Source organism: Spermophilus citellus, assembly GCF_964194105.1.
Source record: "Spermophilus citellus genome assembly, chromosome: 17".
NCBI lineage: Eukaryota > Metazoa > Chordata > Mammalia > Rodentia > Sciuridae > Spermophilus > Spermophilus citellus.
The window spans coordinates 27,899,504-27,917,644 of NC_138199.1; the positions used below are offsets into that span (position 1 = coordinate 27,899,504).

General features: G+C 47.6%; 1 protein-coding gene across 7 annotated transcripts in view; it reads left to right on the forward strand.

The window, feature by feature from the left end:
- Positions 1-18,141, forward strand: part of SMG6 (SMG6 nonsense mediated mRNA decay factor) — a 232,556-nt gene that overhangs the window by 200,417 nt on the left and 13,998 nt on the right. For all 7 annotated transcript variants that reach the window (XM_081270215.1, XM_081270218.1, XM_081270217.1 and 4 more), the window contains 2 exons: positions 9,330-9,506; positions 13,254-13,400. In XM_081270215.1, the coding sequence (XP_081126341.1) occupies positions 9,330-9,506; positions 13,254-13,400 (324 nt within the window). The remainder of the gene's footprint in view (positions 1-9,329; positions 9,507-13,253; positions 13,401-18,141) is intronic.

An 18,141-nucleotide genomic window follows, 5' to 3' on the forward strand; every position in this document is an offset into this window, starting at 1 on the left:
TGCAAGTCCAAGGTCAGCCTGGGCAACTGAGCAAGACCCTGTTTCAAAATAAAATTTAAAAAAATAAGAACTTGGGGGCTGGGATTGTGGCTCAGCGGTAGAGCCACCTGCCTAGCACATGCAAGGTGCTGGGTTCAGTCCTCAGCACCACATAAAAATAAATAATTAAAGGTATTGTGTCCAACTACAACTGTAAATAAATAAATTAATAATAAATAGATAGATAAGGGCTTGGAATGTGGCTCAAAGGCAGAATACTCTTTGGTGTTCAATCTTCAAAGAAAAAAAATCTTTCTGTGTAGATAAAAATAATTGCTTAGTATTCCCCAGGGTGTTGAATCTTCTCCACCTGAATTATTCAAGAAAGTATTGTTATCACTGGTAGATGATCTCTTGTTAGGCTGAGGCTGTGGTTCAGTGGTAAAGCACTTGCCTAGCAAATGCAAAGCCCTGGTACCCTAGCATGCTTTAAAAAAAAAAAAAAAGAAGAAGAAGAAGAAGCAGAATCTGTTCTTTTGAGGGTTGGAATGATTAAGAGCCCCTTCTACCCAGGTCAAGGAAGCTCATATCATCATATCATAGCTATGAATAATATAGATGTTGAAGGAGATGAACAAAATGTAGGCCTCACCCCTGGGTACTAAAGAAACAATCTGCAGCTGTCAGGTTTCTATGGACTCCATCATTGGATTGAAAGTCCTATGAAATCAAGGACTATGTCAGTCTTGTTCTGTCTTATATAACCAGGATGGGGTTTTTGTTTTGTTTTGTTTTGTTTTTCTTTTTTTCTTTTTTGTGTGTGTGGTGCTGGGGATTGAACCCAGGGCCTTGTGCATGTGAGACAAGTACTCTACCAACTGAGCTATGTCCCCAGCTCTTCCCAGGATGTTTAACATAGTCCCTGTCTCATGGTAGGTCCTTAGGAAAGATTTGTGGATAGCAATCTGGTAGGCTAGACAAAGGCTAACTAGCTTCTTGAAAAGAAAGACTTTCTGTCAAGCTTAAAGGAAGGTGAGGGAATGAATTGATTGCATAAAAAGCAAAGTTTCTGTAGGCTGGGGGAATCATCTGTAAAGTTTGAGGTTCCAGAGGAAGCAAATGGCCTGCAGGGGAATAGCAGACAGGGTTACCTGGGGCCTTGAGTCAAAGGTTAAGAAGTAATCACAGTGCAGTGGTGACCTGTGTGTGTGTGTGGCAGGGGCGGGGGGGGGGGGGGGTCCTGGGGCTGAGGGTTTGGAGGGAGGGGAGCTGCACAAAGTGTGGAAAGCACTGAGAGAGACCAGAAGTCAGGATTCATCAGCCTGGAAAGTATAAAGGAGCAGCATGCATGGTCTCTGCAAGGAGCTTTTCTTCTCCTTGTGGCTATCTTTTCCCTCCTCCTCCCTTAAGGAAAAGGAATGAGAATTCTGCCTTCATGAGTGCTATAGGTAATGGAGGATGGGCATGCATTTCTCTCTTGATACAGGGCATCTTTTGATCTAGTGTAATCTTTTGATGAGCGTAAACCTGCCCCTACAGGAACAGGGACTTTGTCTTTGCTCTCTGCTGAATCCCCAGGTTCAGAACAGTGCTTCATATACATAGTAGGCACTTAGAAAATATTTGCTAAATTGAATTTTGACTAAGTATGTTGATTGCTACAGATGTCTCAAAAAGGGCACTCTCTCCCCACAGAGAATAAATAAAACTAGGAACAAATTTGATGAAGAAGCCTAAGGGATGGCCTTCTAGGCCTGACTGTCTGTAAGACAAATAAGAATGTGGCTCAAAGTGACTAGAGCCGGAGTGAGATTCAGTGTTCCTGGCCCAGAACGAACTGGCAGTGTGGAAACAGGCTTGTGTGCGGATATTCACAGACTGAGACAGACAGAGGACTTTCATCCCCAGGGGCTGAGCTTGTAGCCTCCCCTACTGGTTCAGTAAGTGAGGGCCCCAGCGCCTGTGTTCCAGGTTTCAGAGCAGCTAAAGCCAGCCAGACCTGAAAGGCTTGTGTTGGCAGTGCCAGTATCCGCCCTAGCCCCTGCCAATGTGGGTGGTTGCTCTCAGTGCACTCCACAGGGGAAGCAGGATTGGACTGCAGCCCAAGCTACTGCTGCCTATAGCTTGCTCTCTGCAGCACCCTTGCTATTGAGAATGCACCTTGCTGGAACACCAGAGCTCAGACAGAACTCTAAGAAAACAGTTTCTTTCCATGGGGGAACAGTTCAAGAAAAGCAAGCAAGCTTCACTCTTCCCAGGGAAAGCCAGACTCCTACCTTTCTTTCCACAATGTCCAAGCTCAGGAAATTTAGGTGTGTACTAAGTGGTGATGTTCTCAGCCTACTGTCATATTTGGGAGACCTGAAGCAAGGAATCCACTAGGTCTTACTTAAGGGAGGTAGCATTAACTAAGGCATTGCTACCACCACGCCCCACTCTGAAGGGTCGTTGGACAAGGCAGTTGTTATTTACTACAGCGCTTTATTCCTGATACTATGTATTAGTGGCATGCTTCATCTCTCCAGGGTTCTGTAGAGTGCACATGAGCCTATGGTTAAATCCTAGGGTAGGGAAAGGATCTGCTGGAGAGGAGCTAGGCCTTCCCTTCATATGGCCTACCCAGTAACCTAAGTCTTGCACCTCAGCCTTGAATAAATTATTTCAGCAGTTTGAACAGCCAGGTGAGCATTCCATATCACTCCCCAGCCCTAGGCTGTGTGCCAGCCCCATGCTTCTCACTTTGTGTATGGCATCCAAACCTATTGGTGGTGTGAGGCAGAGTGCCCTTCCCACCTCTGAGCAGAATGAAGTAGAGAGAGAGAGAGAAAAATACCAACCGCTCATTTCTTGAGCACTTACTGGGCCCAGACATCTAGCTAAATATTTGATATGCATTATCTCTCAAAAGATTTATCTTGGGCCTGGGTAGCTCTAGCTCAGTGGTAGTGCTTGGCTAGCATGGGTGAGGCACTGGGTTTGATCCTCAGCACCACATAAAAATAAATAAATTCATAAAAAATATACATTAAAAAATAAATTTATCTTAAGAGTTAACCTTATACACATCTTGAACAAACAGAGGTTCTTAGAGGTTAAGTAGCTTGTCTATGAACAGACAGCTAAGAAGTGACAGTTAAGATGAGGTCTGTGGGGTTGGGGATGTGGCTCAAGCGGTAGCGCGCTCGCCTGGCATGCGTGTGGCCCGGGTTCGATCCTCAGCACCACATACCAACAAAGATGTTGTGTCTGCCGAGAACTAAAAAATAAATATTAAAAATTCTCTCTCTCTCTCCTCTCTCACTCTCTCTTTAAAAAAAAAAAAAAAAAAAAGATGAGGTCTGTGAAGTGCAGACTATTAATCTCCTGTCTTACCTCCTGACAAGATGGACCCATTTTTTCTACCATATTTTTCTCCTTGCTACAAGTATGCTCCAAAAAACTTCTGTTCCCCTAGCCCAGCCTCCAGTATAAATACAGTCTCCTTCCCAATAGCAAAACACCTGTACCTTTTGGAATTTACTCCAATAAACACTATTGGAGCAGCCTTACCACCAAGTCTTCCCACCAAACCATTTGCTGTCTTCCACCTTACTCCTCTTTAGGAGACTTACTATTGTGTGGTGATATGGTTTGTGGGGAGGGTGTTTGCCACACAGAGCAGGCATCTGTGCTGGGCCATCTGATTGATGATGGGCCACATTGCCTCCTCTAAGAAGAAAACTGATGAGATCCCAGGATATAATGATAGGGCTGCTGTGAGTTGACAGCATTTCATCTTGTAACCTATTGATCCCTTAGCTGGCATAGACCTATCATAGGACTGGGGAGGGCTGGTTCAGGACATCAAGATCACAGTGACTGAGGAAGTAGTTATGCTTGGTGCCTCACATAGAAACCATGCCAACAGGGATAGGAAAAAGTGAAGGACTATCTGAGCATATCCTTGGGACAGTGTGCCCTGGGATAATCAAGAGATGCATCCAATACAGGACCCATGTTTTTTTTTTTTTTTTTTCCCTCTGTTCTCTTCAGGATCAGCACAGGTTCTTCCTTCCTCTCCCATCTTCTTAACCAACTTGTTCGGATTCAGGTAGGCTATGAGTGTATATCTCCCTGTCCTACACTACTGTTTCAGAGTGATTGTGCATCCTTGTGGCCAGTTTCCCTCCAGCCTCTGGAGTCTGCTCCCTGCCAGGAAGTCCCTCCCCCTAGGAATGTGAATAAACCATTTCCTCTGTCTTCTCAGCTCCAGAGGATTCCCTGTGTGGTGTTCTTTATTTCTTGTGTCTGAACTCTCATTGGCAGACCCCATCTCAGGCCGACCCACCCTTGGCTGCTACAGAATTGTGCTTCCCCACCCTTTAGTCTCTTGTAAGGGTAAGTTGTGCATAGCTGGAGGTTTTTGGTTTGTGGAAACACATTAGTCTGAGTTAAATTTCTTATAGTCAGTCCTGCAGGCTTGGCTCATTAAAGATGGTAATTAACCCATTGCTAATTGACCTCAGAAGCCAGCCAAGCAGCCTGTGCTTACCAGCCTTGGTGGTGGATTTGGAGGCTATTTTAAGGTTTCTTAATAATCTCAGCAAGACTTCACTTTCCTGTCTGCATCTTATTTGCTCTAAGGACATTCTGTAAAATTAACAAGCTATAAAGTTTGATTGAAGGCTTCAACAAATGTGAGAATAATTGGCTGCATTTAAAGAAACAAGAAAAACAACCTGTAAACTTGAGTTTGTGGGGGAAAACCCGTGTGATTTTTCTCTTTTTAACTGAGGAGCAGCAGCAAACTGGACTTTTAAGACCAGGAAAAGGGCTTGAGTTGTGGCTTAGTGGTGAGCGCTTGCCTAGTATGCATGAAGTACTGGGTTTGATCCTCAGTACCACATGAAAATAAATAAAGATATTTTGTCCATCTACAACTAAAAAAAAAAAATTAAACAAAAAGATCCAGGGATGGGTGGGGAACCTGCCTGATTCTGATTCCCCCAAACCAAAAGTTCAGCAAAAGAAGTCTTATCAAATGACTAGCTGCTGTTGTACTTATGCTTTCCAAAAGGCCTGTTGAGAAAGAAAGCAGGGACCCAATAAAAATGACATGAGTCCCTCATTCCCTAGAACTTGTATCCAGGGGCCTGGTTCACTTCTCAACCCCTCCTCATTTTCTCCTGGCTATGTCTGGAGTTTTCCTCCCTTCCTGAGGCTGCTGTAAGATAACTCAGTCTTGCAACTAAGTGTGCATCAGTATGTGATACCTGATGCTTAGTTTTTTTTCACTCACACACTCCCCCACCTTCCATGAGGCAGAATAGGTCTCCTATTCTGTTTCTCCCTGGGCATTTCTACCCCTGTTGTGTGACTGAAGAGAGTCAAAACAAAAGTTTTCAGAGAATACCATTCTTATTTTCTTAACTACCTCCCCACCTAAGATACCTCAGACCAGTAGGCCAGTCTTCTTTTCTCAACCTGGAGGTTTCTTTCTTCTTTTCTGAGGACCTATCCTTCCTCTTAGCCATAGCCCCCACTTACCTATGGTCTGCTTATCTCTCTCTAAGGAACTGAGTCTAGGACAGGATGGTGCCACTATCTCCTCTCCACATCAGACTTTCAGTTTTCCTTTCTGCTTGGTTCTTTGCGTGTGGACCCAACTGGGGTGATAACTGGAGCCTCGAAGCTTGAGGTTTCAGTTCCTGCTGATGGGGCAAGCTGCCTCAGACAATCTTCAAGGGAACAGAAAGGGACTTTCTTAGGGTGCCTTTCTTTCTGCTCTTCCTTTTCTTTTCAAAGATGGAATGGTTCCTCTAGAGGGGCCAGGACTGCCACTGGAAAGGTACACTGAGATTCCCAGAGTTTTCTCCAGCACCCCTTTACCAAAGCACCTCTAGCCCCAGTCCACCTCTGCTTGTCACAGACCAAGAGGAATCTGTTCCTGCCCAGCTCTTTTTCTTCTCTCTAGTTTGCTCAAGCTGTGATATACATATCATTTACATTCTCTGCTTTTCATTGATATAGAATGGAAAAATGTGCTCATGAACAGAATTATTGTGGGAATTATGTCATAGTCTTCATCTGGACTCCTTTCTCTCCAAGCAGAAAACCTAGCTTTAACTCCTCCCCTACAAGGACGTCCTCCTGAGCCAAGCAAAGATAATCTTGGCGTTTTCTTTTTCTTTTTTTTTTTTTTTTTTTTTTTTTTTTTTTTTTGTAGACAGACACAATACCTTTATTTTATTTATTTGTTTTTATGTGGTGCTGTGGATCGAACCCAGTGCCTCACACATGCAAGGCAAACGCTCTACCAAGTGAGCTACAACCCCCGCTCTAGAGTTTTCTTTATATAGGTAGTTTCAAAGGCTTCCTCCATCATGATATCCCTTTTAGCCATATTAAACTGGTTTTGTTTCTTCTGTTATTGTTGTTTCAAGGCTTTGAGTCGGAGAATATTCCCATAAGCCTTCTATAGAACTCCAGGGCCAAGAGAGCTGTGGTCTTCTCCCCCTCTAGGCTTATTTCTTCTACCTTAAAGCAGAATGTGTTTGCAAACAGGCTAATGGGCAGGAGATAGAAGGCTTCCCAGTGTCCCTAGGCAAACCCTAGTCATTCTGCCTCTCAGCTTCCCTGTCTACCAAATATCATGAACTCTGCATTTCTCAGTACCATGGTATATTTTATAAACCTAAGGAGACTGTGCACAACCTTGGCTGTTCTCCCTGCTGGTTGAATTGCAAAGGAGAGAGGATGTTCATATAAAAGACTTCTCTCTCCAAACAGGTAGGTTCCTTATCTTTATCTCAGAGACCCTAATTGATCAAAGCCCTTTTGTCAATCAGCCTTGCATGTCCCTGCCCTAGAGGAAGAACAGAAACCCCAAGGAAACCAGCTTCTTTCTGAAAGACATGGAACTGAATACTGGTTGGGGCTGCAGGTGGAGAATTCCTTTTTGCTCATGTGATGGACAATTCCCACTGATCCTCTGAGGATGTGCTGCAGGCAAGCTCAGGATGTCTGCATCCCTGGGTCCCGCTGTGCCCTGGAAATCCCCATCTCCAGGAGTCCCACGTCTGCACTTATGGCCTTTCTCCCTGTTGGCCAGGAATCACTTTCTTCCTGTGCCATTCAGTATACCATCCAACCCCTGCCCTAGCAGTAGTGCTCTTGACCACCTGTTCAGGCACACATCCATGACACACTGTTCTTTCCTGGTTAGGCTTCTGCTGTAGACTCAGCAGAGTGTGCTGCACTCTACCTGTGGGCCTCTTACCATACAGGTGAGCCAAGTATCAGCACTAGTTTCTTTGTCCTCTTCTCAACTGTACACTCCACCTCCTCTCCATTCAGTGGCAGCAGCCTCATGCCAAAAAGGAAAGTCCTGGACCCATTACATAATTCTGCATAGTGCAAGCAGTAGCTAGGGCATAAGGTCATAGGTCAGAGAGGGGTCAGGTGGCTGACACACACTGTAACGACAAGGTGGTTAAAATTAGACCACAGAGAGGAAACTGGCAGCCTTGTGGAAATGCAGAAGTTTCCTCTGCAAGTGAGAGGCTGGGGATGTAGGGAGGCCACTGTGCGTGCTGCCTGCCAGGCTATTACTCATTTCAGCTCTGCTCTTTAATGCCTTTTAGCCCCTGCTTCTGTATTTCTAGCCTCCCTCATCACATGTTTGAATACACGCGATAGAGTCATGATTACCTGCCCTAGCCCCAGACAGGCTTCCTTCCTTTTTCAAGGAAGTAAGCCAGGACTAGGCACCCCCCAGCTCACGAGGCTCACCTTTTTCTAAGCCTCCTCTGGGAAGCCAAGAACTTTTAGGTCAGCCTCTCAGGTGGATGACAAAGATACTTAGCCTGGGATTTCACCCTCAACAGGGCCATTGGTGAGGGGTGCCTAGACAGGGGAGAAGATGGCAGAAAACAGTCATAGAGCACACAGGTAACTGTATGCTGCACTTTATCTGGCCAGCCACATGGTAGAGCAGTGCTCATTTCCTAGAGGACCTGGATTGTGCCTCCTTCATCTATTCCTTGAAGCACCCAGCCAAGTTTCCCTATGCCTATCATCTTTACTGTGAGCCTGCTGTGCTCCAGCTTGATCATACAACCCCTGACAATGTGGAATGAAATGTAGTCTTAGCCACCAGAGAGGTTGCTGTTCTGAGGAGGGAAGTAATAGTATCCACATTAGCCCTTCAGTGCATAATGCAAATATACCAGTCCCTTTCACATTCAGAAATGAGGAGGCATTAAAGGGGGGACCCAGCATTCAGTGTAGACTGGAGTCACTGATGATAAGGGCTTCCCTCTGTGGCATATCTGGCCCCTGTAGCATGTTTCCGGTGTGGAACAGCCCTTGGCTTCTGAGCTGCACATCAAACAGGGCCCTCTCCCCCTTGGTGAGCACCCTGCCAGCAGGAAAGAGGGGACCCCAGAGGCCAGAGAGGAAGAGAAGGGCACCAGTGTGCAAGAATGGAGTGGAGCACAGGCAACACAGGCAGGTTGGTGGTGAGGACATGCATATGTATTCTTGCAGAGAGGACCCCAGATTGGGTGACTGTGGACACTTCATCTGAGATGCTGACAAATTTGATGATTGCTCAATATAATAAATTTCATCTCCACTAAATCAGCCCCAGCTTCTCTGACAGCACTGACTGTGTGCTGATGAGGCCACGTGGGAGCAACTGGCATGAACCCTGGAGGGCAGGGCTTTGGTTAAACACTGTCATCTTCTCTGCCTGTAATCTTCCTCCAGACCATGTCCTCTTCCTCCAGACCATGTCCTACTAACCCCAGTTTCTTGAGCATAAGAAGCTCTTGAGGTGGGGCAGGAACCTAACAGGGGGATCCCAAAGTGACCTGGTTGAAATGAAAAAGCCAAGAAAGCCCTCATAGTTCCTTTTGTACTTGGACTGCAAGTTCTCATGGAGGGAGACTGAAAAGGGGCAATGGTGGGGGGGTTGGGGGCAGAAAGTGGTGTTCTATGAAAGCCAGTGTTCTGTACTTCACTCCTTCCACTGAATACATTCCAAATTTAGAAGAATTTAATTTATTCTTATTTTTATATCAGGACTTTAGTAAAAGAAATGTACAAGCCCCAAGGGCACCTGGCATTGGTCCTGGGGTTGTCTGCTGCCCCAGGGGTGACCTAAGAAGACTGTGGCAACTTCCTTCAGAAGACCTTGGTCCTTGGCCCTCACTCCCCTCCTTTACACACGCACATGCACGTTCATGCTCACTAACTCTGCCTTCTTTCCCAGTTACTTTGACATGTGCCCCACGCAACCAACTATGTCTCTCATCCTCATCTTCCCTTTTAGAAAATGCTGTTTTTCTTCTCTCCCTCTTGCCCTGTAGGTTATTGCAGCCGACTGCAAAAGGGTCACAGTACTGAAGTATTTTCTGGAAGCCCTTTGTGGACAAGAAGAGCCTCTGCTGGCATTCAAGGGTGGAAAATATGTGTCAGTGGCACCCGTCCCAGACACCATGGGAAAGGAAATGGGAAGCCAAGAGGGAAAACAACTGGAAGATGAGGTACTATGCGGGAAGAGCCCGCTGTGGCAGAGGGAAGGCTCCCCTCCCCCTGCCCACGACTGCTTCTACTGGGGGTTATTTATAACCTCAGAGCCATGTCTGTGCTGACCATGACAGCAAGCTTCTCAAGAGTGCACTCTGCTGGTGCCCCTTCCTGCCAGTCCACCCCAGTGCCTCCATCTCACTCTGCTACAAGTTCCAGATGCTTCTTTTTAATGTTGCATTGGAGAAGAAGGGAGGAAAAGAAAGAAAGAGTTTAATAATGTGCAGCTCTGGAGGCTTAGGAAGGGGAATGGGGGGGGGTGTTAGGGTTCAGGCTGAGGATCAAGTTTATAGATGTGCATTGCTCAGCGCAGCACAGGACTGAGCTCCAGCCTCTTGCACACGTACAGGAAGAGCTGACATTGCTGGCCCCATGTGGAAAATCACCCCCTCCCCCAGTTGCCCTCCCTCCCTCCCTCCCTCCCGCACATCCTGATGTGATTAAGGAATTCTCCTCTTGTTTGTTTGCCCTTGGTTGTTCCTGTAGCCCTTGCTTCACTCCAGACCTGTGTGTGTGTGTGTGTGTGTGTGTGTGTGTGTGTGTGTGTGTGTGTTAGCCTGTGTAATTGCTTCTGCACACCTCACTGGCAGTTGCCCTGCTGTGCATGTATGTGTCTTTCTGGGAATGATTGTTGACTTGTTGACGTGGGTCTGTGTGTGTGCTCCGTTTGTGTGTCAGTTTAAGCGAACACTTGCTGCCAGCTCTCCTGCTGACTGTGGGATTTGAGTAAATGTGAGTGTGTAGCAGTGTCAGAGTATGTGTGCGATTAGCATCACTGCCAGCCTCCCTGCTGTGTGTCTGGGTGTGGGTAACTTTGGGTGTGTGCACACACACCTCATGTTTGCCTAAAGTTCACTCTTTCCTTCTTTTACCCCACTGTGTTAAAGACAGGGGCACTTAGGTGGGAAGAAACATGGGACTGATAGAAGGGACGGAAGCGATTCTAGCCAGAGGCCAGGTCACACATAGGCCAACACAGTCATTTGGCCCGCAGCAGTCTCAAGCGCCTGGTGGAGAAGGGCGGGGTGCAGGGATGAAATCAGTAACAGGCCAAGAAGCCAGATGTCAGCTGGAAGCTGTCGTTTGGGATGTGAGCAGTGATAGAGTGGCCACCTTTGGAACAGAGTCTTCAGAGCAGCAGAGTCTTGGACTGACTTCATTAGAATCGCTAGAGAACCCACCCCACCCCTGATGACACAGGGCTCAGCTTCCAGGACAGAGGTGGTTCCAGGGATATAGCTGAGCCCATGATTCCAGACTCACCAGATGAAACCTGGGCAGGAAATAATGGGAAAGAATGAGCTGTCAGCATGGGAGGAGACAGTGGAGTTGCTAAAGCCATTGGGGTGTCCAAGCTGTAGGCCAGCAGAGCAGTGCCACCGCAGCCCTGGACACTGTGTGGGAAGCATGGGGGAATGGGAGGACACTTCAGTCCAGTATTTCACCCACACTTGAAGGCCAAGGCAGGCAGTGGAGGGTGAGGCCAGCTCTCATCTCACTCCAAACCCAGGGCCTGCTCTCCTCTTACAGGGAGCAGACTAGCTCACTGGTCCCAGGTCTTAGCTATGCCATACACACTCACTCTCTCCTTCTGATGCTTATTGACCAGACAAAGGTTGTAAGTCACGCCAGGCTGCCCACTTCTTCCTTTTCCCACGAGCCTCCTGGGTTCCTTTATGTTAGTGGCCCCTGGGAAACCCTGCTTACCCTAGTCTGTGTAATTTCATAACCCTGCACTTCCTCGTTTGCTATGAGAGCTGAGCAAACCTCAGACAAGCTTCTCTGACCCTCCCTTGACCTCAGTCCAGTTCCCTCCAGGCCCATGATAATCCTGTGCATCCCCAGTCAGAGCAGGCAAGGGCATTATTCCCCCAGGTGCCCAGTGGACATCCTGTTTCACTTGCTTCTATCCAGGTTAACTCTGAACAAGGAAGTGAATATGCAGTCTTCCTCCTTCCTGTGGCCAAGGGTTAACAGATGAGTGGTGACTGTGGACAATACCCCAGACCCCTGAGACCTTATAATACAGTGGCAGTTTTAGCCCCATCCTTAGATCTTTTTTGGAGAGGACTGAACCCAGGGTGCTACATCCCCAGTTCTTATTTTTTGAGGTGGGGTCTTGCTAAGTTGCTCAGAGCCTCCTTAAATGGCTGAGGCTGGCCTCAAACTCGCAATTCTCCTGTCTCAGCCTCCAAAGTTGCTGGGATTACAGGCTTACACCATACTCCCAGCTCCATCCTCTGATTTTATCTCTCCAAACTGCCAGACTGAGTCACTGAAGCTGATTAGGAGAAGTGTGAGAGATGTTTCTTTAGATATCCTTCATGAACAGAACAAATTCTAGTTCCTTAAGGATGCTACCAAGTCACGCATCTTCCCAGACCCTGCTCCCCCATCACCTAACCACCCACATGCTTTATAACCACCTTCTGTCAAGAGAATCCCAGTTAGAGGAGAGGAGAGAGCAGTCTGTACTGAAGAGGGCCAGGCCTAACACAGCTGAGCCACTAAGGGCTGGATTTGGGCCAGCCCCCCAGCCCTTTGGATTGCTCATTATGAGTAGTACAAGCACAGACTTTGGAGCCAAGCTCACTTGAGTTTTTTTGCTTGTTGGTTTTTTGATTTTGTTTTTTTCTCTTGGGATTGAATCCCAGCTTTGCCACGTGCTACCTATGTGATCTTGAGTAGGTTGTTTAACTCTAAACTTTGGTTTGTTCATTTATAAAATAGGGATGTTAATCACTTCTGTTTCACAGGCCATTGTAAGGATTAAATGAGTCAATGCATAAAAAATGCTTATCCCAGTACCTGGCCAGTAAGAAGCACTGAGCAAATGGTAGCTGTCGATGCAGTTACTAGCATTACCATTGTCAGATTTATTGAATCACTCACCCTCTACCCCTGCTAACCCTGACCCTCAAAGGAAGCTCTTTTGGGCAGCTGCATGTTCTCTACTGACCAAGGCCAAAAGTGAGAGAGGGAGGAATAGAGCCGGGACCACCCGGGGAGCAATGACTGCTGAGTGCTGAGGTCGCAAGCAGGGAGTTGCCATCCCTGGGGAAGTCTGGCAGGAGGCTCTTTAAGTTAGCCAGCCACCTTCTGCCCTGCTCAGGTCCTAGAGGGCAGCTGAGCAAGGCCTTGTCATGTGCATTCCTGTAAAAGGGCCCCAGAGGTCCCCACACCACCAGACTGTGGTCTTAAAAAGAAACCAGGGCAAGGTCTGCTGAGCTACAGCATTTACTCCTGATGCTGTCTGAGGCAATGGAGCTTCCTCGCCTAACTCCCAGCTATTAACCCAAGTTGATTCCTATGCAGTCACTAGTATGAATTAGATTTAAAGTGGGCAATTTAGCTTTCTCTATCATTTACCCCTTAAATCATTTGTGATTTTCAAAATGAAAATTAGGCCTAAGATGTGCCCTTATGAGTGTGAGTACAAACATGGAAGTGTATATGTGTAATTGTGACTGGGATACCTATGTAAGGAAAGAACCCTTGAGTGTAAAGGGAGCAGTTTGAGTGGAAGTGCAGTAGCTTCTCTAAAACCCCCTTTTCCCAAGCAAGGGAAGCACACATGATGGGTCTCTTGATAAGGAATCATCCTGGTCAGCATGGGGTGGGGGATGGCGGTAGTGACAGGGGATCCAGTAAGTGTTGTGGACTCATATTCTCTTCTTTCCCCTGGTCTGCCCCACCACCCAAAGGAGGAAGACGTGGTGATTGAAGACTTTGAGGAAGATTCAGAGGCCGAAGGCAGTGGGGGCGAGGATGACATCAGGGAACTTCGAGCCAAGAAGCTGGCTCTAGCCAGGAAGATAGCTGAGCAGCAGCGTCGTCAAGAAAAGATCCAGGTGGGGACTACCTGGGGATGGTGGTTCCCAGGATGGTGACTATAAAGGGCCTGAGTAGAGATATGGGCAGGATATAGGGACACGCAAACCTATATCCTGGAATGGTCTTACTGTGTATCCACCTCTACCTCCTGTTGTCTTACTCTACCACTACATTATGATAGCATGCCTAGTGGCTGGAGTCTCACTCAAGGCAGAAGCAGGGTCTTCTCAGAGAATCTGATAAGCACTCCCTTCCACCCCGCTCTATGAGGCTCTGTCAGTGACCCCAAACATACAGGATCTTTCATGTAGTTTCAGAGCTTTGGAGTTCCTTTGCACCAAACCCAGATACTCATGGAGAGCACCATTTCTTGGGACAGATTGCCACAGTCACAGACTACAATCTGAGTTCGCAGCGTAATGGAGGAACTCTCTGCACCCTCTAGAAACTACCTAATCTTCATGCAGGGACTTCCCCACTGTCAGCCCTCTCAGGGACCCAAATCTTCACTTGAGCAAGTTTTTCTCTATGGCTTTCCCAGGTCTGTCCCCTTGCACTGTGTACCCACTTCTTCTTGTCTAGGGTTCAGGGCAGATAGGAAAAAGCCAGTCATGCTCCCTCTTTAAAAACAAGTTGTGGGAGGGCTGGGGATGTGGCTCAAGTGGTAGCGCGCTCGCCTGGCATGCGTGCGGCCCGGGTTCGATTCTCAGCACCACATACCAACAAAGATGTTGTGTCCGCCGATAACTAAAAAATAAATAAAAAAAAAAAAAAAAAAAAAAAACAAGTTGTGGGGCTGAGGTTGTGACTCAGCTGTAGGGCACTTACCTGGTACGTGCAAGGCATAGGTTTGATCCTTAGCACAGTATAAAAATAAATAAATAAATGTCCAACTACATCTTTAAAAAAAAAAAAAACAAGTTGTATGCATGGAGAAGCATTAAGCCACTCTGCCTTACCTTTCTAAGGATATTTGTTTCAGCCTTCTTTTCAACTGCCTCTCCCCTGGGTGGTCAGGCAAACCTAACTACAATTCAGGCTCCATCATTTAACTAGCCTTGTCACTTCAGGCAAATTATTTTACTTGTAAGAGTCTGTTTTCTCATGTTCAAAGTGAAAGTGGTAATGGCACCTACCTCTTGGTGTTGCTGTGAAGCCTACATGAGACACTACACCTAAAGTGCTTACCACAAATAACATGCAAGTAGTCACTTTGTCTGCTCTTAGACTGTTCATCCTGCCCCAGGAAGAGAAATGAATAGCAGTTAGGCTCCATCCTTCTTGAGTTATATTCATGTCCCTGCTCCCATCAGAATCAACTGTTCAATACCTCTACCAGACATCTGTGGTGGTGTGGCTAGTCTCAGGAAGCTGAATTGGTGTTTGGCAAATACTCATAGATGACTTTATAGATGATAGCAGGGAAAGCATCATCTCACTCCACCCTGGCTTTGTACCCTTCCTGTCCAGTGTCTTATCAAATCCTGTCCTTTCACTCATTTACTTCTTCCTCTTCTCCTTATTCCCATTGCCAGTGCTGTCATAATTGAGGGACTTGCTTGGACTGTAGCAATCAAGACCCCTACATTGCCACAGTCTGTGAAAAGCCCCTCCTAGAGTTGTGTAGTACACAGTCTGACGAACAGGCTCTTGTTTCACCCCACTGCCTCCTGTGAATCATTCTCTTTTCCACAAAAGCTTACCCCCACCCCTGAAGAATCATCAGTGTGTTTGTGTGGCCAGTAAAATAGAGTCTTAATTCCTTCCTACAACATTTAAGGCTTTCTAATTTGTTCCCAATCTGTTTCTCCCAACTCTTCTCCCAGTGCCACATCCCCATAAGCCATTATTAGCCATATAACATTGGGCAAAGTAGTTAACTTCTCTGAACCTGTTTCCTCATCTATAAAATGAAAGTGGTACAGCATCTACCTCTCAAGAGTTGCTACGAGTCCTCAGAATGAATGACAGTGTGTGTGAAGTACCTGTCCAGTCACTAAAACTCTCTTGCCTGGACAGTGACATTGACCTCCCTCTCCTCTCACTGTCCCTAGACACACTCTGCCCTTTCCTACTTTCTTGGGTTTTGGTTGATGTTATCCTTCAAACCAGAGTACCCTTTTTCTACTGTTCATTTCCCATTACCTGTTGGAATTCTATTCCTTCTTTAATTCCTCTATCTTCCTTCAAACACCATCTGCCCCGTGAGGCCTTTCCCGATTTCCCCCAGGAAGAATTCATCTCTCTCTGTCCTGTGTTCCTGTAGCATGGATTTATACTTCATTCGTGGGAATTATTATCATGTCTCATATTACAGTTGTTTCTGGACTTGTCTCCCTCACTGTACTGTGAGCTCCTTGGAATCGGGGACCATGTCTTCAGCTCAGTTTAGTAAATGGCATTGAGCATTGGCTATGCTGGTGGCTGGGGGACACAGAAGTGACTGAAAACGTAACATTCCAGATCATACCATGTAGTAGAAAAGTCAGTCTTTATAAACAGGTGATTTGATGTGTGAGCCACTGTTGTTAAAAAGAGAAATACACTTACCTCATAAGGATAGTCTCATCAACTTAGCGAGGCCCTGTCTCAAAAAATTAAAAGGGGTGGGGATGTAGCTCAGTGGTAGAGCGCCCCTGCATTCAATCCCGAGTATTGCAAAAGAGAGAGAGAGAGAGAGAAATACAGGAGGATGTAGAAGCACATGGCTGCTGTGATCTACTGAACACCATGTCCAGATTGGCTTCTCCCTCAACAAGCAGTACTAGAATAATTGGAGGTCTAACAAGACCTCACTTGCAGTGCTGCTGGATGGCTTTGTCCAGGAGGCCTGTTCTCCCCACCACCTCCTGTAGGAGAGGCTACTCGGTCCCCAATCTTCAAGGCCTGCTATAGGTGTGCAAAGTGTGAGCAGATGTGGCCCCTTTAAGAACAGGCCCCACATGCACCAATGCTGGCGGCCCTGCCTCCTGTCAACCTCCTTCTCCAGCCTCTCAGCCACAGGAGGATTTCTCAGCAGAGGAAAAATTCCCCCTTTCCCTCCCCCCCCCCTTTAATGCCCGGGGCCCTTCACTTCCATAATTCTTCATTTTCCAGCCTTGAACGTAAGCCAGACACATCTGTCTGGCCATATGCGTGAACCCTGGAGTCTGTGCCGAGGTGGCTGTAAAACAGGGCCGGTGAAGGCCCTTCTGGGAGAGCACGCACATGTGTGTGCCCTCGGGCCATTGGCTCCCTGCCCAGAACCACGGGGCTTCAGCACTCCAAACCCATGTTAACCTTCTCTATTTTTCCTCTTTTTGTTTAATTTAAGGGGGGAAAATCCCAAGGAAAAGGTATAAATTGTCCTGGGAGTGGGGGAGAGGCTCCTAGCTAGAGAGGCCATTATTGTTGGCAGGTACCTAGGTCACACTAATACAATAAGGAAGAAAGGAGCATCAAGTGAATTAAGATCGGAGAGATGGGCTGTAAATTACACTACTCTGAACTCCATCAGTCTCCAGGGTGTTAACCGAGAGGTGTAAGGCAAGTCCCCAACTCCCAGCGCCTTTTACAGATGCAGCAAAACAGGAACCACACATGTTTGGGGAAGGGGATATGAAGATGGGGTTGAACAAAATCCCCCCGGCCCCCAGGATGGCTATAAAGTCCAAGTGAGATCTGGGGCCATAGCCACACCCCCACTTCCCTGCTCCCACCTAGACCCCTGGGCCTCAGCTCATCTGTGGGGCTGGGGGAGGTGAGGCCTGGCCTCCCTCCGTAGCCTATCCCTCCCTGCTTCCGGCGTTGCACAGAGGCTGGTGAGTGGGGCCGACTGGAGGTCAGAAAAGGGGTGTGGGGAGCTCTTGGGGCCTGTGCAGCTGGAGCTGTAGCACCAAGGCAGGCCCCTGGATGCTGGGGGCGCCAGTCCGCCCACCAGGAGCTTTGAGGCCACACTCTGTGACTCAGTCCAGGCTTTGCCTTTTTGCCTGAGACAGCTCTCTACATTAGGTTCATCCTGCCCACCTTGATGCTTTCTGCCTGAGTTCTTCTCATTCCCTTTGCCATTCTTGGGAGGTGTCCAGAGACCAGAGTAGGGTACATGGTTTGTCTGGGAAATTGGTCAGAAGTGTTTCATTCCAAACCAGGCCCCCAGGGCCAAACAGTCACTGAAAATCCTCCTCCAGGCATGAGGCGTGGCCTCTTGGCACCTCATACTGGCCCTGTGAATCCCCTGCCTCCTCCCTGCCTCTATGAGGCACTGCTGTGATTTGTGCTGCTGTCGGGCGGGGTCAGGCTTCCTGAGCAGTTGCAAACATCCCACCTGAAACATAACAGGCTCTTCCTCTGGCCACAGCTATTGTTTCCCTTTGCATTATGGCCACAGTCTTGCTCTGTAGCCAGCAGTGACATGTGTTCTGAAAATAACTTTGCTCTCCTGTCCCCTTCCCGCCCACCCACCCTCCTGAAGATGCGGTCACTCCTTTGTGGTGGCCCCAGGAGTTTCACTCTAAATATAGCCACAGTCCATTCACACTGCCAGCCAGCTGGGGGGGCCATTATGGAACAATGGGGTATGCAGAGAGCCCCCCACACCTGTATGGAAGCTAGCGGAAGGCAGACACTCAGCCCTGGCTCCTAGCTGTCGGAGGCAGGGTGGAGCCAGCACACCACCAGGCCAGGGGCACGTTCACGCCAGGGCAGGAAAGCACATCAGACTGCAGAGCTGGGCACCGCCCAAGCCCACTCCAGCTTCTCCGCACAATATGATGCTGGGCC